The sequence below is a fragment of the Pan troglodytes genome, chromosome X, assembly GCF_028858775.2.
Source record: "Pan troglodytes isolate AG18354 chromosome X, NHGRI_mPanTro3-v2.0_pri, whole genome shotgun sequence".
NCBI lineage: Eukaryota > Metazoa > Chordata > Mammalia > Primates > Hominidae > Pan > Pan troglodytes.
This window is the reverse complement of record NC_072421.2, coordinates 18,882,799-18,908,960: the sequence shown is the minus strand read 5'-3', so window position 1 is coordinate 18,908,960 and position 26,162 is coordinate 18,882,799. Positions and strand designations below refer to the sequence as shown.

General features: G+C 39.3%; 1 protein-coding gene across 7 annotated transcripts in view; it reads left to right on the top strand.

The window, feature by feature from the left end:
* Positions 1 to 26,162, top strand: part of SCML2 (Scm polycomb group protein like 2) — a 115,170-nt gene that overhangs the window by 40,687 nt on the left and 48,321 nt on the right. For all 7 annotated transcript variants that reach the window (XM_016943919.3, XM_016943917.3, XM_016943915.3 and 4 more), the window contains exon 7: positions 8,569 to 8,812. In XM_016943919.3, the coding sequence (XP_016799408.1) occupies positions 8,569 to 8,812 (244 nt within the window). The remainder of the gene's footprint in view (positions 1 to 8,568; positions 8,813 to 26,162) is intronic.

Sequence of the window (26,162 nt, the reverse complement as noted above, 5' to 3'; positions counted from 1 at the left end):
AGTGAGGCTACATCATTTATCTCAAGGAGAATGGTTAAGGTTTGGAACAGCTGCCATACGGGATGGGAGAGGGAATGGTCTAGGGACACATGACAGTATTTTGGAGGGCTTAGCTAAGGATGAAGGGTAAAAATGTGTGTCACTACATGTAATAAGCATGTGGGAGGGACTTTGCTGCAGCAGTGCTCAGCAGCTGTATTAGTCTGTTTTCATGCTGCTGATAAAGACATGCCTAAGACTGGGGAGAAAAAAGTTTAATTGGACTTACAGTTCCACATGGTTGGGGAGGCCTCAGGATCATGGTGGGACGCGAAAGGCACTTCTTACATGGTGGCGGCAAGAGAAAATGAGGAAGACGCAAAAGTGGAAACCCCTGATAAACTCATCAGATCTTGTGAGACGTATTCACTACCACGAGAATAGCATGGGAAAGACCGGCTTCCATGATTCAATTACCTCCCCCGGGTCCCTCCCACAACAAGTGGGAATTCTGGGAGATACAGTTCAAGTTGAGATTTGGTTGGGGACACAGCCAAACCATAGCAGCAGCTAAGTATAAATAGGTGAAGTGGATGGTGATATTGAACTAAGGTTTGGAATAACAGGGCAAAGACAAGGGAATAAGTTGGTTTTGGATGCTGAGAAGAGAGTAGTGAAATGATGCTTTGTAACCTAGATATGAGTGCTGCTTCACATCCTACAATGCACAGAATACACATACACACACACACGCACACACACACACACACACACACACACACACACACACGCACACCCATTCTGGCTCCAAACGTCAGTAGTGCCAAGGCTGAGAAACCCTAACCTGTATTAATCCCCTGGTGAGCTCATCTAATTATCTGGCTTTAAATACAGTTTATATGCAAATGATTTTCAAATTTGTATTTCTACCCCAGACCTCTTACTCCCAACTCAGATTTGTATATCCAGCTACCTACTCTACATCTCCACTTGGATGTCTGATGGACATCTCAAACAGTTCCACCTGTTAACCTCCCTATCTCAGGGAGGGGAAACTGTCTTTCTAGTTGCTCAGGCCTCAAACCTTGGTAATTGTTTCTTTCACACCCTACATCTGGTCCATAAGGAAATCCTATTGACTGTACCTTCAAAATACAGTCAGCTTTCCATATCCTCGGGTTCTGCATCTATGGGTTCAACCAACTGCAGATTGAAAATATTAAAAAAAAAAACCCAAAATACAGTAAAAAATAGTACAAGTGAAAAAAAATATAGTATAACAGCTATTTACATACCATTTATATTCTATTAGGTATCATAAGTAATCTAGAGATTACTTAAATTACTTATAATCTAGAGATTATTTAAAATATATGGGGGGATGTATATAGGCTATATGCAAATACTGTGCCATTTTATATCAGGGACTTGAGTGTCCTTGGATTTTGGTATCTTCAGTGGATCCTGGAACCAGTCCTCTGTGGATTCTGAGGGACAAATGTATATCCAAAATCCAACCACTTCTTGCCGTCTCCATTGTTATCACTCTGGTACAAGCTGTCTTTTTCAATCTCAGTTGGATTACTGCAGTAGCTTCTCACTGGTCTCTGCATTTATAACTTTACAGGCTATCATCAGCACAGCAACCAGAGTATTCCTTTTAAAATGTAAATCACAGCCGGGCATGGTGCCTCACGCCTGTAATCCCAGCACATTGGGAGGCTGAGATGGGTGGATCACTTGAGGTCAGGAGTTCAAGACCAGCCTGGCCAACAGGGTGAAACCCTGTCTCTACTACAAATTGAAAAATTAGCTGGGCATTGTGGTTGCACACCTGTAATCCCAGCTACTCGGGTGGCTGAAACAGGAGAATTGCTTGAACCCGGGAAGCAGGGATTGCAGTGAGCTGAGATTGCGACACTACACTCCAGTCTGGGCAACAAGAGTGAGACTCCGTCTCAAAAACAAAAACAAAACAAACAAAAAACCCACATAAGTCAAATTATATCACTCCTCTGTTCAAACTCTTCCAGGGGCTTCCTGTTTTACTCAGAGTAAAAGCCAGAATCCTTACAGTGATCTATAAAACTATATATGATATGACCCTTCATTATCTGTCTGACCTCATTTCCTACTGCTCTCCTACTTACATTTTACCCACACTCAACTTCCTTGGTGTTCTTTGAACATTTCAGACACAGCTCCTGCTTTAGGGCCTTGGTTCTGTCCATTTCCCTCCTTCACATTTCTGCTCACATGTCACCTTCTATATGAGACTTGTTTTAATTTCTCTATTTAAAGTTGTACAACCCCTCCTACATTTCTCTCTGGATTTTTCCTATTGTGCTGTTCTCTCTCTCTCTCTCTGCATAGCATTTATCATTTCTAATGTATGTGTTTTACTTTTTAAATTATGTTTATTGTCTCTCCTCACTAGCATGTAAGTGCTGTGAGGGAGGGATTTTGTCTTTTTTGCTTGTTAATATATCCCAAGAACCTTCAGTAGTGTCTGGAATATAGTAGATACTAAGTAAATATTTGTAAATGAATAAATGAAGGTTAAAGGACTAAAATTATTGGTGAGGTCAAATAAGTAGTTGATTAAAAATAAGGAGATAGAAGTTCATGTATTAGTTTGTGGTCAGAGGCAGGTACTGGGAATATAGCAGTAAACAAAGCATAAAATATGCTCTTATGGAGCTTACTTTCTACTTGGGGAAATGTTTAATAGATATGCTAAATAAAGAAAGTGTATCTTATGTTTTATACTCTCACATGTTTAGAAGAGAGGTCGACATTTTAGACAGGTTGGCCAGGAGGGTCTGAGAAGGTACCTTTTGAGTAAAGATCTGAAGGAAGGAAGACAGTGAACCATGAGGCTACAAGAGTAGGATTATTCCCCAGGCAGAGGAGTAATGCAGAGAATGCTGAGACTGGTTTCGGATTTTGTGGGACATGGGAAGAAATAGCCTTTAAGGGGAACCATATTGTAGGTAATCAAGAAGGGAGGTTAAAAGCTGGATGTGGTGGCACGTTCCTGTAGTCCCAGCTACTTGGAAGGCTGAGGCAGGAGGACTGCTTGAGCCCAGGAGATTTGAGTCCAGCCTGGGCAACATAGTGAGGAGACCCTGTCTTTTATAAAAGTAAAAGTAAAAGTAAAATAAAATAAAATAAAATAGAAATGAAAAAAAATAAATAAAATAAATATAAAGGCTGGGCGCAGTGGCTCACACCTGTAATCCCAGCACTTTGGGAGGCCGAGGTGGGTGGATCACCTGAGGTCAGGAGTTCGAGACCGGCCTGGCCAACATGGCAAAACCCTATCTCTACTAAAAATACAAAAATTAGCCACGTGTGGTGGCACGCGCCTGTAATCCCAGCTACTCGGGAGGCTGAGGCAGGAGAATTGCTTGAACCCAGGAGGTGGAGGTTGCAGTGAGCCGAGGTCGTGCCACTGCACTCCAGCCTGGGCAACAGAGAGAGACCGTCTCAAAAAAAAAAAAAAAAAAAAAAGGGAGGTGGTTAAAAGAGCATTCTTTGCTAGCCATCTTCTAGAATAGAACCATTTTTGTCTCACCGTAAAAGAGAATTCCTTGTTTATTTTAGCTATTGCTTTTGCAAATTATATTTTTGTGTTCAGGAAGTTATTAAAGAACCGATGATGATGACAAACCAAATTCTTTAAAAGCATTTCACTTAACATAATGACCTCCAGTTCCATCCATGTTGCTGCATTGACAGGATTTCATTTTTATAGTTAAATAATATTCCACTGTGTATATATATCACATTTTCTTTATTCACCTGTTGATGGACACTTGATTTTTTTTGTTTTCTCTCCAACTTTTATTTTAGGTACATGGAGTACGTGTGCAGGTTTGTAATATGGATAGATTATGTGCTGGGGGGCTTTGGGGCACAGATTATTTTATCACCCAGGTAATAAGCATAGTACCCGATAGGTAGTTTTTTGATCCTCACCCTCCTCCTACCTTCCACCCTCAACTCAAGTAGGCCCTGGTGTTTGTTGTTCACCTCTTTGTGTCCATGTGTACTCACTGTTTAGCTCCCACTTGTAAGTGAGAACATGCAGCATTTGGTTTATCTGTTCCTTTAGGGTAATGGCCTCCAGCTCTCCATCTGTGTTACAGAGGACATGATCTCGTCCTTTTTTATGGCTGCATAGTATTCCATGGTATATATGTACCAAATTTTCTTTATGCAGCCCACCATTGATGGACATCAAGGTTGATTCCATATCTTTGCCATTATAAATAGTGCTGCAATGAACATACGCGAACATGTGTCTATGGTAGAACAATTCATTTTCCTTTGGGTATATACCCAGTAATGGGATTGCTGGGTCGAATGGTAATTCTGTTATAAGTTCTTTGAGAAATCTCCAAACTGCCTTCCTCAGTGGCTGAACTAATTTACATTCCAACCAGTAGTGTATAAGTATTTTCTTTTTTCTGCAACCTCACCAGGATCTGCTGTTTTTTGACTTTTTAATAATGGCCATTCTGACTGGTGTGAGATGGTGTCTCATTGTGGGTTCTTTTTTTTTTTTTTTTTTTTTTGAGACAGAGTCTCATTCTGTCTCCAAGGCTGAAGTGCAGTGGCCCAATCTCGGCTCACTGCATCCTCTGTCTCCCGGGTTCAAGAGATTCTCATGCCTCAGCCTCTCAAGTAGCTGGGACTAGCCACCATGCCTGGCAATTTTTTTGTATTATTCGTAGAGACAGGGTTTCGCCATGTTGACCAGGCTGGTCTTGAACTCCTGACCTCAGGTTATCCACCCACCTCAGCCTCCCAAAGTGCTGGGATTACAGGCATGAGCCACTGCACCAGGCCATCTCATTGTGGTTTTGATTTGCATTTCTCTAATGATTAGTGATACTGAGCATTTTTTTCATATGCTTGTTAGCCACTTGTATGTCTTCTTTTGAGAAGTATCTGTTCATGGATGGACACTTTTGATTCCATATCTGGCTATTGTGAATAGTGTTGCAGTAAACATGGGAGTGCAGATATCTCTTCAATATACTGATTTCCTTTCTTTTGGTTATGTACCCCCAGAAGTGGGATTGCTGGGTCATTTGGTAGTTTTATTTTTTTCTCTATGCTTTCTCACCAACATTTGTTATTTTTTTGGTCTTTTTGATAATAGTCATTCTAACCGGGGTGAGATGGCATCTCATTGTGGTTTTGATTTGCATCTCTTGGCCGTTTCTGTGTCTTCTTTTGAGAAATGTCTATTCAGGTCTTTTGCCCATTTTAAAATCAGGTTATTTGTTTTTTGCTATTGAGTTGTTTGAGTTCCCTATATATTCTAGTTATTAATCCCTTGTGATGGATAGTTTGCCAGTATTTTCTTTCTCCCTTTCTGTAGGTTGTCCTTCCCTCCCTCCCTCCCTCCCTGTCCTTTCCTCCCTCCCTCCCTGTCCTTTCCTCCCTCCCTCCCTGTCCTTCCCTCCCTTCCTTCCTCCCTCCCTTCCTCCCTTCCTTCCTTCCTTCCTGTTTTTTTTTTTTTTTTTTTTTTTTTTTTTTGAGATAGCATCTCACTCCGTTGCCCAGGCTGGAGTGCAGTGGCACCATCTTGGCTCATTCCAACCTCCACCTCCCAGGCTCAAGCAGATCCTCCTGCCTCAGCCTCCTGAGTAGCTGGGACTACAGGCATGCACCACCACACCCAGCTAATTTTTTTTTTTTCTTTTGAGACGAGTCTTGATCTGTCACCCAGGCTGGAGTGCAATGGCACGATCTTGGCTCACCGCAACCTCCGCCTCCTGGATTCAAGCGATTCTCCTGCCTCAGCCTACTGAGTAGCTGGGATTACAGGCATGCGCCACCACACCTGGCTAATTTTTGTATTTTTAGTAGAGACGGGGTTCCACCATGTTGGTTAGGCTGGTCTCAACCTCCTGACCTCATGATCCACCCACCTCAGCCTCCCAAAGTTCTGGGATTACAGGTGTGAGCCAATTTTTATCCTTTTTTAGAGATAGGGTTTTGCTAAGTTGCCCAGGTGGTCTCTAACTCCTGGGCTCAAATGATCTGCCCACCTCGGCATTCCAAAGTGCTGGGATTACAGGCATGAGCCACCATGCCCGGCCTAGGTTATATATTTGAATCTTAAAATTAGTTCTATTGCATTGCTTATTCCAGTTTTTTAATTGTTTTGTTGCAGAAAATATACATTGCCATTTGAACTTAGTTTGCTTTGCTACAGAAAGTCTCAGTCTGTTATAAGACAGTGTAAGGTCCTGGGATCCTTATGTGTGCCTTGAATGTTTTCTGCATTCTTTGAGCATCTAGCACAAACTTGTCAACTGCCGTGTTTATTCTTTGTTAAATGCAGCTTACCTCCCCACTATTTTCTTCTCATACATAGTAACAGGCAGTTAACCTTTAGCCCTTTCATGTAACACTGCTTCTTACTTACCAGCTATTTATCAAATACTTTGATCTTTAATCATCTACCTTTTGACTTGCCAGCTTTCAGGGTGGGTTTTTTTTTTTTTCTGAGGCAGAGTCTCACTCTGTTGCCCAGGCTGGAGTGCAGTGGCAAGAACACGGCTCGCCGCGGCCTGGATGACTTCCGGGGCTCAAATGATTCTCCTGCCCCAGCCCACTAAGTAGCTGGGACTACAGGTGTGCTGCCACCATGCCCAGCTAATTTTTGTATTTTTTGTAGAGACGAGGTTTCGTCTTGTTGCCCAGGCTGTTGTCAAACTCCTGAGCTCAAGCAATCCACCTGCCTTGGCCTCCCAAAGTGCTGAATTAGGGATTACAGGTTTGAGCCCAGGGTGGTTTTTAAGAATCAAATTAAGATATGTAATTCAGCCTGGCATGGTAGCTCACACCTGTAATCCCAGCAGTTTGAGAGGCTGAGGTGGGAGGATTACTTTAGGCCAGGAGTTCGAGACCAGCCCAGCCAACATAGCGAGGCCTCATCTCTATAAAAATAAAAATTAAAAAAAGAATATGTAATTAAAAGGACTTTGGAAGCTAATAATTAAGGAGCTTCCAGATTGTAAGGGTGTAAAGAGTAACAATAGAAAAATACAGGGTGATGAGATGGGTTTTAAGGGGGGCATTTGAAAAAGAAACCAACCTACCAGATATATTTTTTAAATTGATGAGAGAATTAGTTGAGAGCTTATTTACTGTTTTTGGGTGATTCCTTGGTTCTCTCATTTAAAAAATTGCTTGCTTTTGGTTATTGTGCTGGAAATAATAATATGAATAGCTGTTTTTAATAATCTCTTAGTCTCATAGAGGAATGAACACATTTCTATAGTGATACTACAATTGAAGATGAGAGTGGCTCAGTTGGAACTGGGCCTAGGAGTGGGCAGGGGTTGGTCAGGGAAGCATTCAAGGAAGCTAGGAGAACTGGGCTTTAAACTGGGTGAATTGGAGTTGTCCAGGCAGATGCTGGGGTAGGGTGCTCCAAGGAGGTGACTCCGAGACAGACTGCCTAGGTTTAAAATCCAGCTCTGATTGGGAGGTTGTGGTTTTTAATTGAATTATGGGTAAGTGAAAGGGATGAATCTAGGGTATTGGTTCTCAACCTCAAGTGCACCTTAGAATTTCCCTGATAATTAAAATATTGCTGCTTCCCAGGACCCACCGTAGATCAATTATTAGCTCTGGTGGTGTGGTCACAGGTGATTCTAATGTTCATTAGGGCAGAAAATCACCAGTCCAGGACTACTTTTTTAAAAATTCTTTTCTCTTTTAATTTGAACAAGTGTCAGTAGAATAGGATTACTATTTCCAGTCTTTTGGCTTAGGTGACTGGGTTGCTGTGATGGTGCCATTTAGTAGGATGAAAAGCAGATTGAAAGAAAAGATGTTGCTTTTAACATAACACTTGGGCTTTTTAGCAATCCTGTTAACATTTACGTGCTTTAACCTTTTTGTGACTAATACTTTTAAAATGTTGATTTCTGGATTGGGTATTATAAATGACCCCATACTATATGACTTTCATGTTCTTGTGTCTGTATGTTATATTTAAAGTTTCTTTTTTTTTTTTAATTTTAAGTTATTCATTTTCTTTAGAATTCTTATACTTTTGAGTTTCTTTTAGGATATTATCTGATGTTGTTTCTTTTCTTTGGACTTACCACTTTTTGACACACCAATTTACATATTTGTTAGGTTTGTTGACTGCCTGTTGTAAAATTTCTTGTTGATTGCTTTTCCCTGTCCGCAACCACTACTATCACCAGCATTAGAATGTAAGCTCCACCAGAGCAGGGATGTTTGATATATTTGTTCATCAATGAATCTTAAATTCCTGGTACATAGTAGATAATACATATTTCTTGAATGAATGAACCCAGCTGGTTTTGTTTCTTTCCAGGTTCTTGACTCTGCTCCAGAGAAAATATGAGATGTTGGAGAGCAGAGTTTCAGATCTGTGAGAACTGTTGTCTTCCTGTATTAATTGATAATTAAACATGGAGCTTAATTTTTGGTTGCTAAGGGTTGTGAGAGAATACGCAACTTTTCACTTCGAGCACATGAGTCTTAATACATCTTAACAATGAAATCTTTTTTTTTTAAATGTTTTGATAGGAACCACCAAAGCCCCCACTAAATAATTTTAAAGTGGGGATGAAACTGGAAGCTATTGACAAAAAGAACCCGTATCTCATCTGTCCTGCGACCATTGGAGATGTTAAAGGGGATGAAGTTCATATCACATTTGATGGCTGGAGTGGAGCTTTTGATTACTGGTGCAAGTATGATTCTCGAGATATTTTCCCAGTTGGGTGGTGTCGCCTGACAGGAGATGTATTACAACCCCCAGGAACTAGTGGTAAGATAATAATTAACTACTTTTTCTTTTACTTTATTGAAGTTAGATGTAACTGTCATTGGTGGCATTGTGATTAGCGTTGGTGGTACCAGGTGGTACATGCCCCAGCTGGTGGCAGACAGAACAAAGCGCTGTCCAGGCTAGAGAACTGGAGGTAAAGGAAAGCTATGATTAGAATTCTTGAGGTCACTGTAGCATCATAGTCTGAGTTCCAGTCCACACTGGAGATTATGGACAAAGCTAAAAGTCATATTTGGACCATTGAGGTCTTGTTGCTATAAGCAAGGGGGGTGGTATGCACTCAGCTCCTTTTATAGTTGATATTCAATTAAAAATTATACATGGTATTCCATTGTTCATATCTCAAAGATATTTTTTAAAAGGCTGGGCTTAACAACTGTTATAAACATGTCTTACATGATTTTCGTCCTGTTTTTAAGTTAAATTGACACTTTGATAGACTTAAGTTAAATCTACAGTGAAAATTTTTGACTCTGTGGAAGCCATCATAAATTAGTATGTTATTTTAGTCATGGTAATGTTTATTAGTTGTAACGGTGTTTCCGAAGCTGAGTACTATGATCTTCTAGATATTTTCTTTCAGAGAAAAGCTGTCAACATGTTGATGTTCCTTGGTGACTCTTTCAAGGGCTTAGATATGCCTAACCTGGTCTTCTATGATGGAGTAACTGCTGAGGCTTAAGTGGGGTCTAAGCATAGAACCCAATCATTGGCCTAAGTTAATATAAACTTAGTGGGATTCAATTAGCCGGGCGTGGTGGCATGTGCCTGTAATCCTAGCTACTCAGGAGGCTGAGTCAGGAGAATAGCTTGAACCTAGAGGGTGGAGGTTGCAGTGAGCTGAGATCGCGCCACTGCACTCCAGCCTGGGCAACGAGAACGAAACTCCGTCTCAAAAAAATAAATAAATGAAAAATCAACTTAGTGGGATTGAATATAAACATACTTAAAAAACTAACGCTACTAAGTATATTTATTTTTATGAGAAAAAAAGATAGATGTAGAAAATAAGTACACAAAGTGTGCAGAGGAGTATAATGTCTAGGTAAGAGCTTATAGCCATATTATTCTTGCAATGGCTGTTAGAATCATCTGTAATTCGGGACTTTAACACATTCCATTATACTACAGTACTATATACCACAGTGTCCTTTTTATTAGGTACATCTTTAACCAGTTTCCTGCTTCCATAAGTCTAGGAAGTAGATATTAATGGTTGATTTTGTAAAATTTAGTATGATACAGATCTGTGTGTATATGATATTAAGATAAATAAAACATAGTCTCTACCCTCAAGAAGTTTACCTTCTAATGGAAGAGGGATGCATGGAGGCATAGATTTGTAAAAAGAAGATATAGTATTAGCAATGCAAAAATAGAGATGTATGCTAGATGTGGAGGTGGCCCAAAGTCTTCCAGTCTTGGCTGGAGGGAAAGGTGGTTGCATAAAGGAAAGCATCACAAAAGGTGCATGATGTGAGTATTAGATGAGAAGCAGGAGTTTGCCAGGCAGAATGGAGATAAAAGTAGGATGGATACATAACAAAAGTGCAGAATTCCAGTTTATCCTAAAAACTGACGAGTTCACTTTGGAACACAGTGGGTTTGGAACGTGTGGCTGAGAATGCTGTTATCCTCCAGTATTTCTTCTCTCTTTTTTTCTTAGTATTACAATTGGCTGCCTAACATACAGACTCCTAGCAGTATGGTATGGCCACGAGACTAAGTCCTGGTTGATGGAATAAAAGTACACATAGTGTGTACTTTCTCCAGAAAGTATATTATAGAGAGATGAGCATGTCCTTTCCTTTTCCTTCTTTCTGCTTTTATCCTGCTGTTACGAATGTGGTTTTGACTGGAGCTCCATCTTGGAGCATGAGATGGGGACCATATGCTAGGCACTGTGGAGTGGGTGGAAAGCAGCCAGGAGCCAGAGTCCCTGAGAACTTGGTGGAGCAGAGCTTTCATACTAGCCCATATTATCTGTTTTCAGACAATTGTGAGAAATAAACTTCTATGTTATATAAGTCACTGTTCTTTTAGGTTTTTCTATTACTGCTAGCTGAACTCAATCCTAACTGATTCAGGGTAACTTTGGGACATCCAGGTGCACATGTTCATTGGATAGCTGCACATGCAGATCTGGAGCCTAAAAAAGATAGGTCTTGTTGACAAAGCAGGTTTGAGAGTCATCATGTTCCCTCAGATAAATATTCTTTGTGCCAGGTGGGATTATAGGTGCTTGGGATGGGAGGGTGAGCAGTTTACTTATTTTGTTGATAGCAGCAAGTGGTGGAAGTTTTGAGTGTGTTTTAATTGTGTGTGTATAACAAGTAGAGGTAGAAAAGGACCAGGACAGAACCTTGTGGGTCAACATTTAAAGCAGTAATTATCACTCTTGAATTGCCTGGGGGAGCTTGTTAAAAGGCAGTGCTCGGGAACTCACATCCAGGGGTTTGAATCCGTGGGTTCGAAGTGGGGCTCAGTTGTTTCCAGTGCACATGGTTTGAAGCCTGAACTTTGAGAAGCACAAAAATAAGGAATAGGTAGTAGAAGTCAATCTAGGACACTGGAAAAAAGTATACATAAATGTAGGAGATCACTAGGTTGGCTTCCATGGCAACAGGAGAGAAAAGATTTTAAGGAGAAAGTACTCAACATTATCAAAGGCAGTGTAAAAGTCAAGCAAGAGGAGAACTCGTTAGCGGTCTTAGTAAAACTGTGGTTACTCGGCTTCTTTAAAAAGCTAGATTTAGAGAGTCAAGGAGTAAATAGGAAATGTACAGAGTTAAAAAGAAAAAAAAAAGAAAAAGAAAAAGTGGTTTCCCAATACTTTGTGAGATCTGCCTCCTCTGTCTTTACCCCAGTTGACATTCACTTTGAGTGAACTTTAGAAATCTTACCTCACTTTATGTCCCTTTACCCTCTATTATATATAATTGTCTTCAATATTGAGAACCACATTAGTGTTATAATTTTTGCTTCTACCATCAAACATAACTTAGAAAACTCAAGAGAAGGAAAGTCTGTTGTATTTATTTACATTTTTACCCTTTAAATTGTTCTTAATTCCTGATTTTCAAGATTTCCTTATTTTATCATTTTCTTCCTGTTTAGAGAACTTCTTTTAACCATTCTTTTAGGGTTGGGTGGCAACAAATTCTCTGTTTTTTGGAGACAGGGTTTCGCCGTGACACCCAGGCTGGAGTGCAGTGGTGCAATCATGGCTCACTGCAGCTTCAACTCTCCAGGTGCAAACAATTGATCCTCTTGCCTCAGCCTCCCCAGTAGCTGGGACTACAGGCACGTGTTACCATCCCAGGCTAATTTTTTAAATTTTTGGTAGAGACGGGGTCTCACTGTGTTGTCCGGGCTGGTCTTGAACTATTGGACTCAAGTGATTCTCCCTCTTCAGCCTCTCAAAGTGTTGGGATTATAGGCATGAGCCACCACACCTAGCCCTCCTCTTCATTCTTGAAGGATAGTTGCTGGACATGGAATTCTAGGTTGATAATTCCTTTCATTTTTTTCTTTTTTGATTTTTTTTTTTCCTGAGACGGAGTCTCGCTCTGTCACCCAGCCTGGAGAGCAGTGGTGTGATCTTGGCTCAGTGCAACCTCTGCCTCCTGGGTTCAAGTCATTCTCCTGCCTCAGCCTCCTGAGTAGCTAGGACTACAGGTGCCCACCATCACGCTCAGTTAATTTTTGTAATTTTAGTAAAGACGGGGTTTCACCATATTGGTCAGGCTGGTCTCGAACTCCTGACCTTAGGTGAACCACCTGCCTCGGCCTCCCAAAGTGCTAGGATTACAGGTGTGAGCCACCTTGCCTGGCCAATAATTCTTTTCTTTTCACACTTGAAAAGTATTCTGCAACTTCCATCTGGCTTCTATGGTTTCTGATGAGAAATTTACTGTTATTCAGATTATTTTTCCCTTACAGACTTCATATAATTATGGATTTGTTTTTTCTTGTATTTCTTTCAGTGTTTGCTTTCTGCTTTATCTATTTTGTGGTTGTGTTATCAAGTGTGTACCAATTTTGAATTATTATAACTTCCTGGTGAACTGAACCTTCCACGGTAACCTGATTTATTTATGGTTTTTCTCCTTTTGCTGGGGAAACCAACCTAATGATTTTTTTTTTCTTTTTTTTTTTTTGAAACAGAGTCTTGCTCCATTGCCCAGGCTGGAGTGCAGTGGTGTGAACTTGGATCACTACAACCTCTGTCTCCTGGGTTCAATTGATTTTCCTGCCTCAGCCTTCTGAGTAGCTGGGATTATAGGCGCCTGCCACAACACCCGGCTAATTTTTGTATTTTTATTAGAGACAGGGTTTCGTCATGTTGGCCAGGCTGGTCTTGAACTCCTGACCTCAGGTGATCCACCTGCCTTGGCCTCCCAAAGTGCTGGGATTACAGGTGTGAGCTACCATGCCTGGCCGATCTCCTTTTTTTTTTTTTTTAACCTTAACGTCTACTTTATCTGATGACCAGATTTTGTGTGGATGATGTTTTTGTTATCTTTTTCTGACTAAGGCTCAAACTTTTTTTTTTTTGAGACAGGGTCTCACTTTGTCACCCAGGCTGGAGTGCAGTGGTGTGATCTCGGCTCAGTAAAGCCTTGACTTCCTGGGCTCAAGTGATCCTCCTGTCTCAGCTCCCCAAGTAGCTGGGACTACAGGTGCGCACCACCACACCTGGCTAATTTTTGTATTTTTAGTAGAGACCGGGTTTCACCATGTTACCCAGGCTGGTCTCGACCTCCTAGACTCAAGCGATCTGCCTGCCTCGGTCTCCCAAAGTGCTGGGATTACAAGCGTGAGCCACCACGCCTGGCCAAGAAGTTGCCATACTGTTTTTCATAATGGCTATACTAATTTACATTCCCACCAACAGTGTATAAGAGTTCCCTTTTCTGGCCAGGCATAGTGGCTTACCCTATAATCTCTACACTTTGGGAGGCCGAGGTGGGAGGATTGCTTGAAGCCAGGAGTTTGAGACCAGCCTGGGCAACACAGTGAGACTCTGTCTCTACAAAAAAATAAAAAGGTAAAATGGGCATGGTGATATGTGCCTATAGTTCTAGCTGCTGGGGAGGCTGAGGTGGAAGGATTGCTTGAGCCCTGGGGGCTAAGAGATCCCAGTGAGCTATATTCATGTCACTGCACTACAGCCTGGGCAACAGAGCGAGACCTTGTCTCTATTTAAAAAAAAAAAAAAAAAAGAGTTCCCTTTGCTCTGCATCCTAGCCAGCACCTTTTTTTTTTTTTTGTCTTTTTAATAGTAGCCATTCTAACTGGAGTAAGATGATAACTCATTGTGGTTTTGATTTCCATTTCTCTGATTAGTGATGTTGAGCATTTTTTCATATACTTGTTGGCCATTTGTATGTATTGTTTTGAGAAGTGTCTATTCAGATCCTTTGTCCACTTTTTTTTTTTTTTGAGACAGAGTCTCACTCAGTTGCCCAGGCTGGAGTGCAGTGGCGCAATCTCAGCTCACTGCAACCTCTGCCTCCCAGGTTCAAGCAATTCTCCTGCCTCAGCCTCTCGAGTAGTTGGTACTACAGGCGTGTGCCACTATGCCTGGCTAATGTTTTTTATTTTTATTTTTAGTAGAGATGGGGTTTCACCGTATTAGCCAGTATGGTCTCGATCTCCTGACCTCGTGATCCGCCCACCTTGGCCTCCCAAAGTGCTGGGAATACAGGCGTGAGCCACCTTGCCCAGCCCCTTTGTCCACTTTTTAATTAAGGGATTATTAGTTTTTTCTTGCTGTTGAGTTCCTTGTATATTCTGGTTATTAGTCCCTTGTGGGATAAATAGTTTACAAATATTTTCTCCTATTCAAGGGTTGTCTCCACTCTGTTGATTGTTTCCTTTGCAGTGCATAAGCTTTTTAGTTTTAAGTAGTCCCACTTGTCTGTTTTTGTTTTTGTGGCCTGTGCTTTTGAGGTCTTAGCCATAAAATCTTTGCTTAGACCAATGTGCTGAACTGTTTCTCCTACATTTCCTTCTAGTAGTTTTATAGTTTTATAGTTTCGGGCCTTATGTTTAAGTCTTTAATGCATTTTGAGTTGTTTTTTGTATATGGTGAGAGAGAGGGGTCTAGGGGTCTAGTTTCTTTTTTTTTTTCTTTTTTGTGAGACACAGTCTCACTCTGTCACCTAGGCTGGAGTGCAGTGCAATCTTGGTGCACTGCAACCTCTGCCTCCTGGGTTCAAGCAGTTCTTCTACCTCAGCCTCCCGAGCAGCTGGGTTACCCATCAGTTAGAGACGGGGTTTCCCCATGTTGGCCAGTCTGGTCTCGAACTCCTGACCTCAGGTGATCTGCCTGCCTTGGCCTCCCAAAGTGCTGGGGTTACAGGCATGAGCCACCACGCCTGGCCTAGTTTCATTCTTTTACATGTGGATATCCAGTTTTCCTAGCACTGTTTATTGAAAACGGTGTCCGTGTCCCAATGTACGTTCTTGGCGCCTTTGTCAAAAATCAGTTAGCTGTAAATAGATGGGCTTATTTCTGGGTTTTCTGTTTTATAGGTCAATGTATTTGTTTTTATATTAATACCATGCTGTTTTGGTTACTATAGCCTTGCAATGTATTTTGAAGTCAGGTGGTGTGATACTGCTCTCTCTTTTTTGCTCAGGATTACTTTGGCTATATGGGCTCTTTTTGGTTTCATACAAAATTTAGGATTGTTTTTTCTATTTCTGTGAAGAGTGACATTGGTATTTTGATAAAGATTGCATTGAATCTGTAGCTTGTTTTGGGTAGTGTGTTCATTTTAACAATATTAATTCTTCTGATCCATAAGCATGGGATGTCTTTCCATTTGTTCATGTCCTCATTAGTTTTTTTCATCAGCGTTTTGTAGTTTTTCTTGTAGAGATCTTTCACCTCCTTGGTAAAATTTCTTCCTAAGTGTTTTCTTTCTTCTTCTTCTCTCTTTTTTTTGAGACTGGTTCTTGCTCTGTCACCCAGGGTGGAGTGCAGTGGCATGATCACGGCTCAATGCAGCTTCCACCTCCTGGGCTCAAGCAATCCTCCCACCTCAGCCTTCTGAGTAGCTGGGACTACAGGCATGTGTCACCATGCCCAGCTAATTAAAAAAATGTTTTTTGTTTTGTTTTGTTTTTTTTGTGTTTTTTTTTTTGTAGAGACAGGGTCTCACTGTGTTGCCCAGGTTCCTGGACTCAAGTGATCCTCCTGCCTCAGCCTCCCAAAGTGTTGGGATTACAGGTGTGAGCCACCACACCCAGTGTTTTATTTCTTATGTGGTTATTATAAGTGGAATTTTCTTAATTTCTTTTTCAGCTATTTCATTATTGGTGTATAGAAACACTACTGATTTTTGTGTGTTGATTTTGTATCTTGCAACTGTACTGAATTTGTTTATTAGATCTAAGAACTTTTTGGTGGAGTCCTTAGGTTTTTCTAAATACAAGATCATGTCACCTGCAAAGAGGGACAATTTAATGGTTAGAAAGTCGTGTGAGGAAGTAACCACTTGAGCCAAAGCCAGCCCACGAGGCACAATTTGCCTTCCTTTTTTCCATTTAGATTCATTTTATTTCTCTTGCCTAATTGCTCTGGCTAGGACTTCCAATACTATGTTGAATAGGAGTGCTGAAAGTGGGCATTCTTGACTTGTTGCAGTTCTTAGAGGAAAGGCTTTCAGCTTTTATTCAGAATGATGTTAGCTGTGGTTTTGTCATATGTAGCCTTTATTATGTTGAGTAGTGTTCCTTCTGTGCCTAGTTTGTTGAGAGTTTTTAGTCATGAAGGACGTTAGATTTTATCAAATGCTTTTTCTGCATCTGTTGAGATGTATGGTTTTTGTCCTTCATACTGTTGATATGATGTATCACATTTATTTGTGTATGTTGAACTTATCGTTGCATCCTTGGGACAAATCCTACTTGATCTTGGTGTATTATGTTTGGATTCAGTTTACTAGTGTTTTGTTGAGGATTTTTGCATCTATGTTCGTAGGGAAATTGACCTGTAGTTTTCTTTTTTTTCCCTTGCGTCCTTGTCTGGTTTTGGTATTAGGGTAATGCTGGCCTTGTAGAATGAGTTAAGGAGAATTCTCACCTCTTCAATTTTTTGAAATAGTTTGAGGAGAATTGGTGTTAGTTCTTCTTTATAAGTTTGGTAGAATTTAGCAGTGAAGCCATCTGATCCCAACATCCCAAAGATGTTGGGAGACTTTTTATTACTGATTCAGTCTCATTGCTTGTCAATTGGTCTGTCAAGGTTTTCTATTTCTTCCTTATTCAGTCTTGATAGGTTCTATGTGTCCAGAAATTTATGCATTTCCTCTAGGGCTTCCAATTTGTTAGTGTATAGTTGTTCATAATAGTCTCTGATGATCTTTTGTATTTCTGTAGTTTTTGTTGTGATGTCTCTTTTCGTTTGGGTAGTTTTCAGCTATTTTGCTAAATAGGTTTCTCTGCCTTTGGCCTTCTTTTCATCTTTTGAAACATCCAAAATTTGTGTATTTGTTTGCTTTATGGTGTCTCATATGTCATGTAGGCTTTCTTTATTCTTTTTTTTTTGTCTGATGGGGGCTATTTCAAAGGACCTATCTTCCAGTTCTGAGCTTCTTTCTTCTGCTTGCTCTAATCTATTTTGAAGCTCTCAAAGGAATTTTTTATTTAATGCATTGAATTCTAGATTTCTAGGGTTTCTCTTTGGTTCTTTTTTATGCTATCTATTTCTCTGGTGAATTTCTCATTCACAACCTGAATTGTTTTTCTCCTTTCTTTGTATTATTTATCTGTGTTTTCTTGTATCTCACCGAGCTTCTTTAATATCATTATTTTGAATTCTTTTTCAACTATTTCTTTTTCATTGGAATCTGTTGCTGGAAAATTATCCTGTTCCTTTGGAGGTGTCACATTTCCTTCTTTTTTCATATTTCTTGGGTCTTTACATTGATGTCTGCACATCTAGCATAATAGTTGCCGCTTCTGATTTTTTGGACTGGCTTTTATAGGGGAAATCTTTTTTTTGAAGATGTATTTATGTGTTGGTTGGATAGGATACTTTAGCTTTGATTCTGAGTGCATGAAGTAGTGAAGTTTCTCTATGAGTTATTTGGCTGTAAACAGTGTCATTAGTGTTTGTAATTTCCTCAATGGCTTAGGCTGCAGTTGTTGTTTGAGGCTGTGGTGAGGTTTTGCTGTGGATGAGGACGCCAGGTGGGCCAGTCCTCAGGCCCCAGCGATGGCAGTAGAGGGCCGAGCGTGCCTGTTCTTGGGCCCCTGGTCAGTGTATATGGACACCGGTGTCATCTGGTCCAAACTGGCTGAATTTGGGCTTGCAGGTGGCTTGATAGGATATCAGCAGTGGCAGTGGTGGGCTGGGTGGGCGGGTAGGTCCTTGGTTCTCTGGGTGGTGTGTGTGGTGTAGGTGATGGCGCTAATGGTGATAGGACGACTTTTGGGCCCCAAAGCAGCATGTGTTCGTGTTAACAGTGCCTGCAACAGGCTGGGTGGGCCAGTCCTCAGGCCCCCAACGGGTATGTGCCAGTAGGTGCTGGCTGAGATGACAGCGGCAGGCTGGCTGGGCCCATCTTCAGGCCTCCAGGAGGAGTGCATAGCAGTGATGGTCAGGGCGGGGCAGTCTCCAAGCTCCCGGGAGGTATACTTGGGCAATGAGAGAGCAGTGCCAGCTAGCCATGCCTGTCCTCAGGTCCCTGGTGGTGTATTTGGGCACTGGCTGTGGTGGGCAGGGTGGGGCAATACCCTGGACCCCTGGTGCAGTGCTTGGGTGGCAGCAGCAGTGGTGAGCAGGCAGAGCAAGTGTGTATGCAAGTGTGCCTCCGTACTGCTGCTTGGGAGAGCTGTAGCCACAGACAGGCAGTTCTCAGGCCCTGGTGGGGGCATGTGCTTTAGCCCCTGGTGGTGGCGGCTGTGGTAGCAGCAGGGAAAACCAGTGTGCAAGTACACAGAGGTGGCCTTGCTTCTGGGGGTGGGGGGTAATTGCTAGTGGTGCACACTTAGGCCCCCAGTGGCAGCTGCTGTGGGCAGTGTTAGAGTCTGTTCTCAGAGTCTGTGTGAAGGAGCCCTGCTACTGTGGAGGGATTAAGGTTGCTGTCAGTAGTAGTCCTCCCAGGTAGGTGGTTCTTAGACTCTATGGAGCACGTGCTTTGGCTCCCTTTGTCCTGGATCGGGGTGGGCAGCCTCTCCAATGTGCTGCACCATTTGTTCCCCAGGGTGCAGGACACTGTGTATGGTAGAGTGCTGGGGATCTTGCCACTTCGCTGGGTCTAACGGTTGTTGTGCCACTGCAGCCCTCTGGGTGGATGTTGGGAGATGTTGGTGGGGCTCTAGGGATGTGGAGATGTAGGGGTTGTTGGGCTTCAGGGCAGGATGCAGTGTGGTGGGGGCTGAAGTCTCAGAATGGCGCTGTGCTACAGTTGCTTAGGACTTGGGACGTGGGCTCACTTTCTAGAGCAATGATGTTGCATGATCTCTAGGCAGGTCCTTAAGCTGTTCTCAGGGCCTATGATGGGTTTTTCTGTGGCTAGGGCTGGCGGAGTCCGTGGTGGGAATATTGACCACTGTGGATCTCTCACTTACCCTTTCCCCTCACTGAAGAGCCGCTTTGGGCTCTCAGCCAGTCTTGGCCAAACTGGCTGTCTTGCGTCGCTCTCTTTTCATGCCTCGGGTGTTTCCTCTTACTTCTTCTTAGATTCCAGTGTTCCTTCTTAGATGCTCAGTTTGAAGATTATATACTTAATATTTTGGTTCTTCTTTGTGGAGGAGAGGAATATTGGAAGCCTCCAGTCAGCCATCTTGAAGTGATTTACCTATTGTATCTTTAAAAAATCTCATGGACTATTACTATTATTACTTACATAGTCAATGTTTGTTGAGATTTACCCACATATTTAGCATGTTCTTTGCTTTTTATTCTTGACATCTCAGACCTTTCATCTGGGATTACTTTTCTTCTTTCTGAGGTAGATCCTTCAGAATTTCCTTTACTGAAGGTCTGCTAGTGGCATTCTGTCTTGGTTTATGTTCATTTGAATATGTCATTATTTCAGCTTTGTCCTCGAAAGACACTTTCTGTGATGGTAAAATACCAGGTTGACAGCCATTCTCTTTCAGTACAATGAAGACATTCTTTTGACTTTTGGTTTCCATTATTGCTGTTGAGAATACAGCTGTCAGCATTTCTCCTCTGACTGTAATCTGTCATTTTAAAATCTAGCTACTTTAATCTTTTCATGTCATCTTTGGTGTTTTACAGTGTCACCATGGTAGTTCTGTTTGTAGGTTTTGTTGAATCTTGATGTCTTGGCAAAACCACACATATACAAATACACTGTTTACTTTCATTGTGAGAAAATAAGGATTTCAGGTGGCACAAGTAATTCAAGGTTATAAAGCAGTTTTCTTGATAGCCTTTTGAATATTGAGTACAAATAGTCCAAACCATGTTAAAGTAGAATTTGGAAGCAGTTAAGAGTAGAAACAAATGTATGCCCACCGCTGCCACAATCTGTTTTATAAATATTCCCAGAAGTCCCCAGAAGAACTTTGGGATTCTGGGGAAAGTATGGTTAAAAACTTGTAGTTGGCGTTCACCCAAAGATAATGCATGTGTGATTCGTTTTGCTTTTTTTCAGGCATCGCTTATTAATTATGGATAGGTTAATAGTGGTTAGTACCGTACTTAGACAAAGTGAAATACTCTTTTTGAGTAGAGAAAACATTTAGGCAATACACCATTTATTTAGATGTCAGCTATAAAATAAAAGTACAGTTTTTTAGATATAATTTGTATATTCTTGAAAGCAAAATATTTTTCTAATTATTTTTCATTCTAATTTTTAACATAACAATTTTCTTCTAATAGAAAAAAATGCTCAAAGCAAAATATTGGGAAAAGCTTTTGGATACAACTATCGCAAGCAGTGTGGTATTTGGCTTCATACTACTTTTCTTTTCTCTTACACATATAACTTTAGAAAACACATACATGGTCAAATCAGTGGAGAAATGTTGAAATAAGTTATGGTATAGTTGTTCTTTAGAATAATTATAGAATAATTTAGAATGAGAGTGTTTCTACTTATACTAAGAAGGAAAGCTCTCTAATATATATTAAGTGGAAAAAGTAAGTCCCCTCAAATATATACAGTGTAATACTGTTATGTCAAAACAAAATAAATATGTATTTCTATATGTACCTTTAGAAATATGTGTGTAAATGTGTAAAAAAAATCTGGAAGGCTATATATCAGATCTGTAATACTGATTATTTCTGCGAAGGATGTTGAATGGTAAGGGAAGTGGTAATGGGGACTTTTGCTTTTATCTGTGGCTTTTTTTTAAAAAAAACAAGAATATATTTGTATATAGGATTTGTGCTTTAAAGTAAATAAAATGACAATTTTCATTTGAAAAGGGGTTATTGTGTATATTCTGCTTTCTTGCCTATTTTTTTCATAATCTGTTGTGACTGTATTCCCATGTAAAATATCTCTATAAATTGAAATGTATGTCTGCACTGCATTCCATTGTATGGCTGTTCCATAATTTACTTAACCCAATCTCTATTTTGTTAAGCATTTAGAATATTTCCAGATTTGTTATTAAACTAGATGATATGATGAATACTTTTATGTATATGTCTTTGTATACCTCTCTGTTTCCATAGATAACTTTGCTAGGTTAAGGGGTATATTTTTAAGGCTGACAAGTGGTCTTTCAGAAAGGTATACCCATTTCCGCCAACCTCAGAAGTAGGTGAAAGTGTTTTTTTCCTACTCTGGCCAACCTTGGGAATTATTTTTCTTGTTATTTTTTGCTAATTAAAAAAAACAATTGGTTTCCAAAATTTCATTTCTTAGATTACTAGTGAGATTGAATCTTTTTCTTTCCATGTTTTTTGGTCATTAATATTCCTTTATAGTTTGCCTGCTAATCACCTTTTCCCATTTTTCTCTTAGCATGTTTTTTCTTATTGATTTGAGTGCTTCATTTATTGCACATATCAACCCTGTGTCATAAAAGTAAAAACTTTTTTCCAGTAGTTTGCTTTTTAATGTTAAAGTTTTTTTAACTGAGAGAAATATTATTTATTGACTTGAATATTAAATACTTTAAATGTCTTAGAGTTAAATAATTTCGAAAGGCACACATAATATTAAATTAATTGAATTCCATAAATTAAAAAAATCTATTTTTGTTTATTTTGAATGTTTCTATTCTTTTTTTTTTAAACACATCATTCAAATGACAATACTTTGAATATTTCTTAAAAACACTGGAAGTGTTTGCTCTCAACCTTTATATAACAGCTTTTCCAAAATATTTTAAGGTCGTAGCACTTAAAACTTTATAATTAATAACTAAAGAAATACAGTTGCCTAGTTTCTTAAAAAATGTAACGAGGCATCTATGAATGCTCCTTGATAGGACTTTACATTAAATAAATGTTTATTTAAGTTTTACTGGTTTCCTTTTCAAGGATAGTAATAAAGTTTAATTTACTTTAAAACTTTTTCTAACAATTTTTAAAAACTGTGTAAATACTTCTGTGATCAGAAACAGCAAAAATTTGCATTAGGCTTATTAATGGTAGAAAAAAATCACTGAGAAACTTACTTGGATAGAAAATTCAGCAAGCTGTGTGGCTTTTTCCCCCTTGTTTATTTAAGTTTTCTTTTCTTAGCTCTTGTTATGACCCTACAATCTTTCAAAGCCCTTAGCTTCTGGTTGGTGCTGTCACAGCTCATCAGATTTACTCACGAGACCCGTACAGAGTGTCTGGTGAAAAAGAGGAAAGGAACATATGTGCTGCTGTGTCCTTGGCAACTTGCAGAAGGCTGAATCACGCAAATGAAAACGAGGCCCATTGTAGATTTTCTTCTTGCAAACTTATTTGATCTTGCCGTTTTCTGTTTTCAACGTGCTCCCCCCTCTTCTGTATCTTATATTTTAGTTCTCTCTAAAAAATAATAGAAATTTAGGAATGCCCTGTAAGCTACCGTTTTTTCCCTCATACTGCCATTCCCATGTCTCCAGTGCATATATACTTATAGGAGTATTTGGCCAGTCATTTCATTAAAGTCCAAATATTTAATACATGAAAGAGCAAGACAGGATAATCCAGCAACTTAGAATCAGAACTAGGACTACCTTGTTTTGAAGGCTATGTGAAAAATTTTTTAAAAATCTCTTATTTTTCTTGTCTTTTTTGGGGAAGGTTTGTAAACCCATTACTATTTTGTCTCTATAATTTTATTTATTAACATAATAAATAAATACAAATTATTAGTCTTTGGAGAAATTAGTCTTTTGAAAAACTAAGAAGTAAAAGATTCTTTTAAAAGTTTGCCCCCAGTATTAATTGCTTTCATTATTATGGGATGTTCAAAGTTTTTAACTTTAGCTTCAGATTTATGTATCATTGATTGTAACTTAATGACCTACACTGGTCTGAAGTGTCATCTTGTAGCCTAATTCTTTAAGCAATTGTGACCTTACAGACTAGGAAGAAGGGCAAGCAGCAAACTTCCAGATGCCGAGTATAAGGTTGCAGGATCCCAAGGGTATAGAGGAATTCTTCTGGTCCAAAGGGAACCGTGGAGGAGGGGAAAACCTAGAATCAGGAAGGTGTAGCAAAGCATTCCTGTCCTGTGGCATCGTAGGCTTCCAGTGACCATCTTAACTCTTTTTGATAAAACCTTCCCGTTTATTGGGGCTTCTGTCCCCCTACATCTCACAGATACAGCTTAATTTAGAATTGGAACTCAGTGGTAACATGGCATTTCCTTCACAACTTACTTAAATAGACCTTAAAGGTAATTAATTATTTTGGGCAGTGTTAGCTGCTTCTTTGAATGCTGGTTTATTTTATGGGCAAGTATGTGTGTGGTTTAGTTTTTTCTTAATTAAAACTTTAAGGGAGTGGGTTTTAAAAATCTAAACGTTTGATGTTTTAAAAAAATGTAACTGGTCACTTTATGTAGTAGTTTTTTTTTTCTATTTTGAGAAACTCTAATGTTTTCCTTCTTAACTGTTTCAAAGTTTGTCTTTTGGGAATTTTTTTGTTCAGCAAACAAGAAATAGGTCTACTTTCCACACTCCCATCCCATTCTCATTTTTAAGAAAACAAAACTAGAAATTGTGGCTGCTTTTTGCTCTTTGTTCAGGTATGTGCAGAGAGGAGTATGTGGTATCTGTAACTTGTGCTTCATCTCTCTAAATTTTAAAATTAAGATTTTATAGCTTTTAATGCATGTATTCACCAACTTTCTCCCTGTTTTTGTAGGACTGTGTATGTTCAGTTAAAGCCACATAAAGCAGCACTTTTTATTTTTCTGTATAACAGTAGGTCAAAAGTGGCAGAGGTGCATATAACTAAGGTTGTAAAAAGTTCGAGGTGTGTTAGTCCCACTAGAAGGCTTCTGAATAAACACTTGAGTATTTACGTAGATTTTTGCCCTTAATGTAGTTTATAATAAAATATGGACTAATATACTGAGTATATTCAGTACTCTTGTTTGGTATAAATGAAATGGTTAGAAATGCTGTCAACCTAAATGACTGACTCAAAAGCTATGAAATTTAATACAGCTGATATTTTCTTTTTCATATGAACAGCTTGGAACAAATGTTTTGCTTGTGCAAATGAGATGGCTATTATGATGCAAAGAAGCATCTTGGAAAAAAAATTTCCTTTTTCTGTTTTAAGTATTCCAGCTAAATACTGCAACAATTGCAAGCAGAGTCTGGAGATTTTTCTTTCTTGCTTCTGTTGTATGATATATTTTAGCAAGTTCTCTTGAGACTATTAAAATGTCTTGGTTTTTAGGACATGTGATCAGGTGGGGATAACTTTGTCTATAGATGCAGTGGGTTAGCAGTTAGATTTTGCATGTCTTCTCATTTCTTTCTAGTTTCTCTGACCCCGGGTAACCTTTGGAAGGACCTTTGGTTCTTCTGAAGGCAGGAGTGAAGGAGGTTTGAGCAGGTGACTGATGATCACTGTCTCTACAGTCCACAGACAATATACGAATTACTTTAGCAGTCCCCTTAGTCCCTTCCTCCCACTCCTCCCCCCTTAAACCAACAAATGCAAATAGCTTCATCCCCATTTGCTAGAAATTCAGGCTTGCTCAGGCAACATGGGCTTTGTTGACTTGCTTTCTCCAGAAAGGCAATTTTATTCCTGGTAAGGAGCAAGGCTATCCTATCATTTGGAACCTAAATCACCTTAACAGTAAAAACAGCAACAACTTGTTTCTCTGGAATATTGATAAAGGTACGAATTACTGCAAAAGTTTTTTTATATTGTAATTGAAGTGTGGTTAAAGAAATTCATTGTCTGCTTTGTTAGCTTTTGTATACTAAATATCTCGGTAATTTTGGTTATCTCAAAGATGTCCTCTGTTTTGTTCTAAATATTACTTATTGAAATTGTTGGCACTATTATTTGAATAGTAACTTCTAAAAATTGTTTTATGGTACAGGGAAAAGTAAGCCTTTGGTTATTTCTACCATAAAAATGTTTTTTTTTCTTTTTAAAAAGAATAATCCTATTGTAAGTCAAGTTTGATCATTTAAATCACCAGTTTGTAATGACACTGTTGTCATTTTTTAAAAAATAGTTTTTAGGGATGTGACAGTAAATGCTTTTTTACTGGTATTACCTGAGATTTATTAAAAGTTTTTTTATGATACAAAAATGTGAATAACATTTTACTAATTAAATATATTAATACATCTGATGTGTGTTTTTGGAAATTGTAGCAGAGACAGCTAAGATTTTTTTTTTAACAGTAGCATAATGGAAGTTACTCTGTAGAAATAATTTAGGAGGAAACAAGATACTAAGGTTTAAAAATTGAGTGGCTTTTAAAAGCTCATGTTGCTAGATGAATTATGAATTGACCTAAAACAACTGAAGTTGCTTCTTTTTGTGTGAACTTTCTTCTGAAAATATTAAAAGCTATGGAGATTATCATATTTTTAATAATGTCATTTTGACCAAAATCTTGGTTCTTTTGAAGTAAGCACATATGAGTAGCAATTGTGAAATAAAATAGTCTTCATAAGAAGCATCCCCCATGAGGCTGAAGGGGGGAGTAGTTTACAAATAGTGTCAGTGGTTGATTGGCAAGTAGAAAACAAACATGTTTTAAAAACAAGATTCTTAGAGCCTTTCTAAATTCTAATTGTGATTTCTAGCTTGTTCTTGCATTTTTATGATTTTCTTTCTAGGCTGAATACTTATGGGGATATAATTATATAACAGGGTAGGGAAACGATGTAAATTTTACTAAATTAGATTTTCTTATTTTAA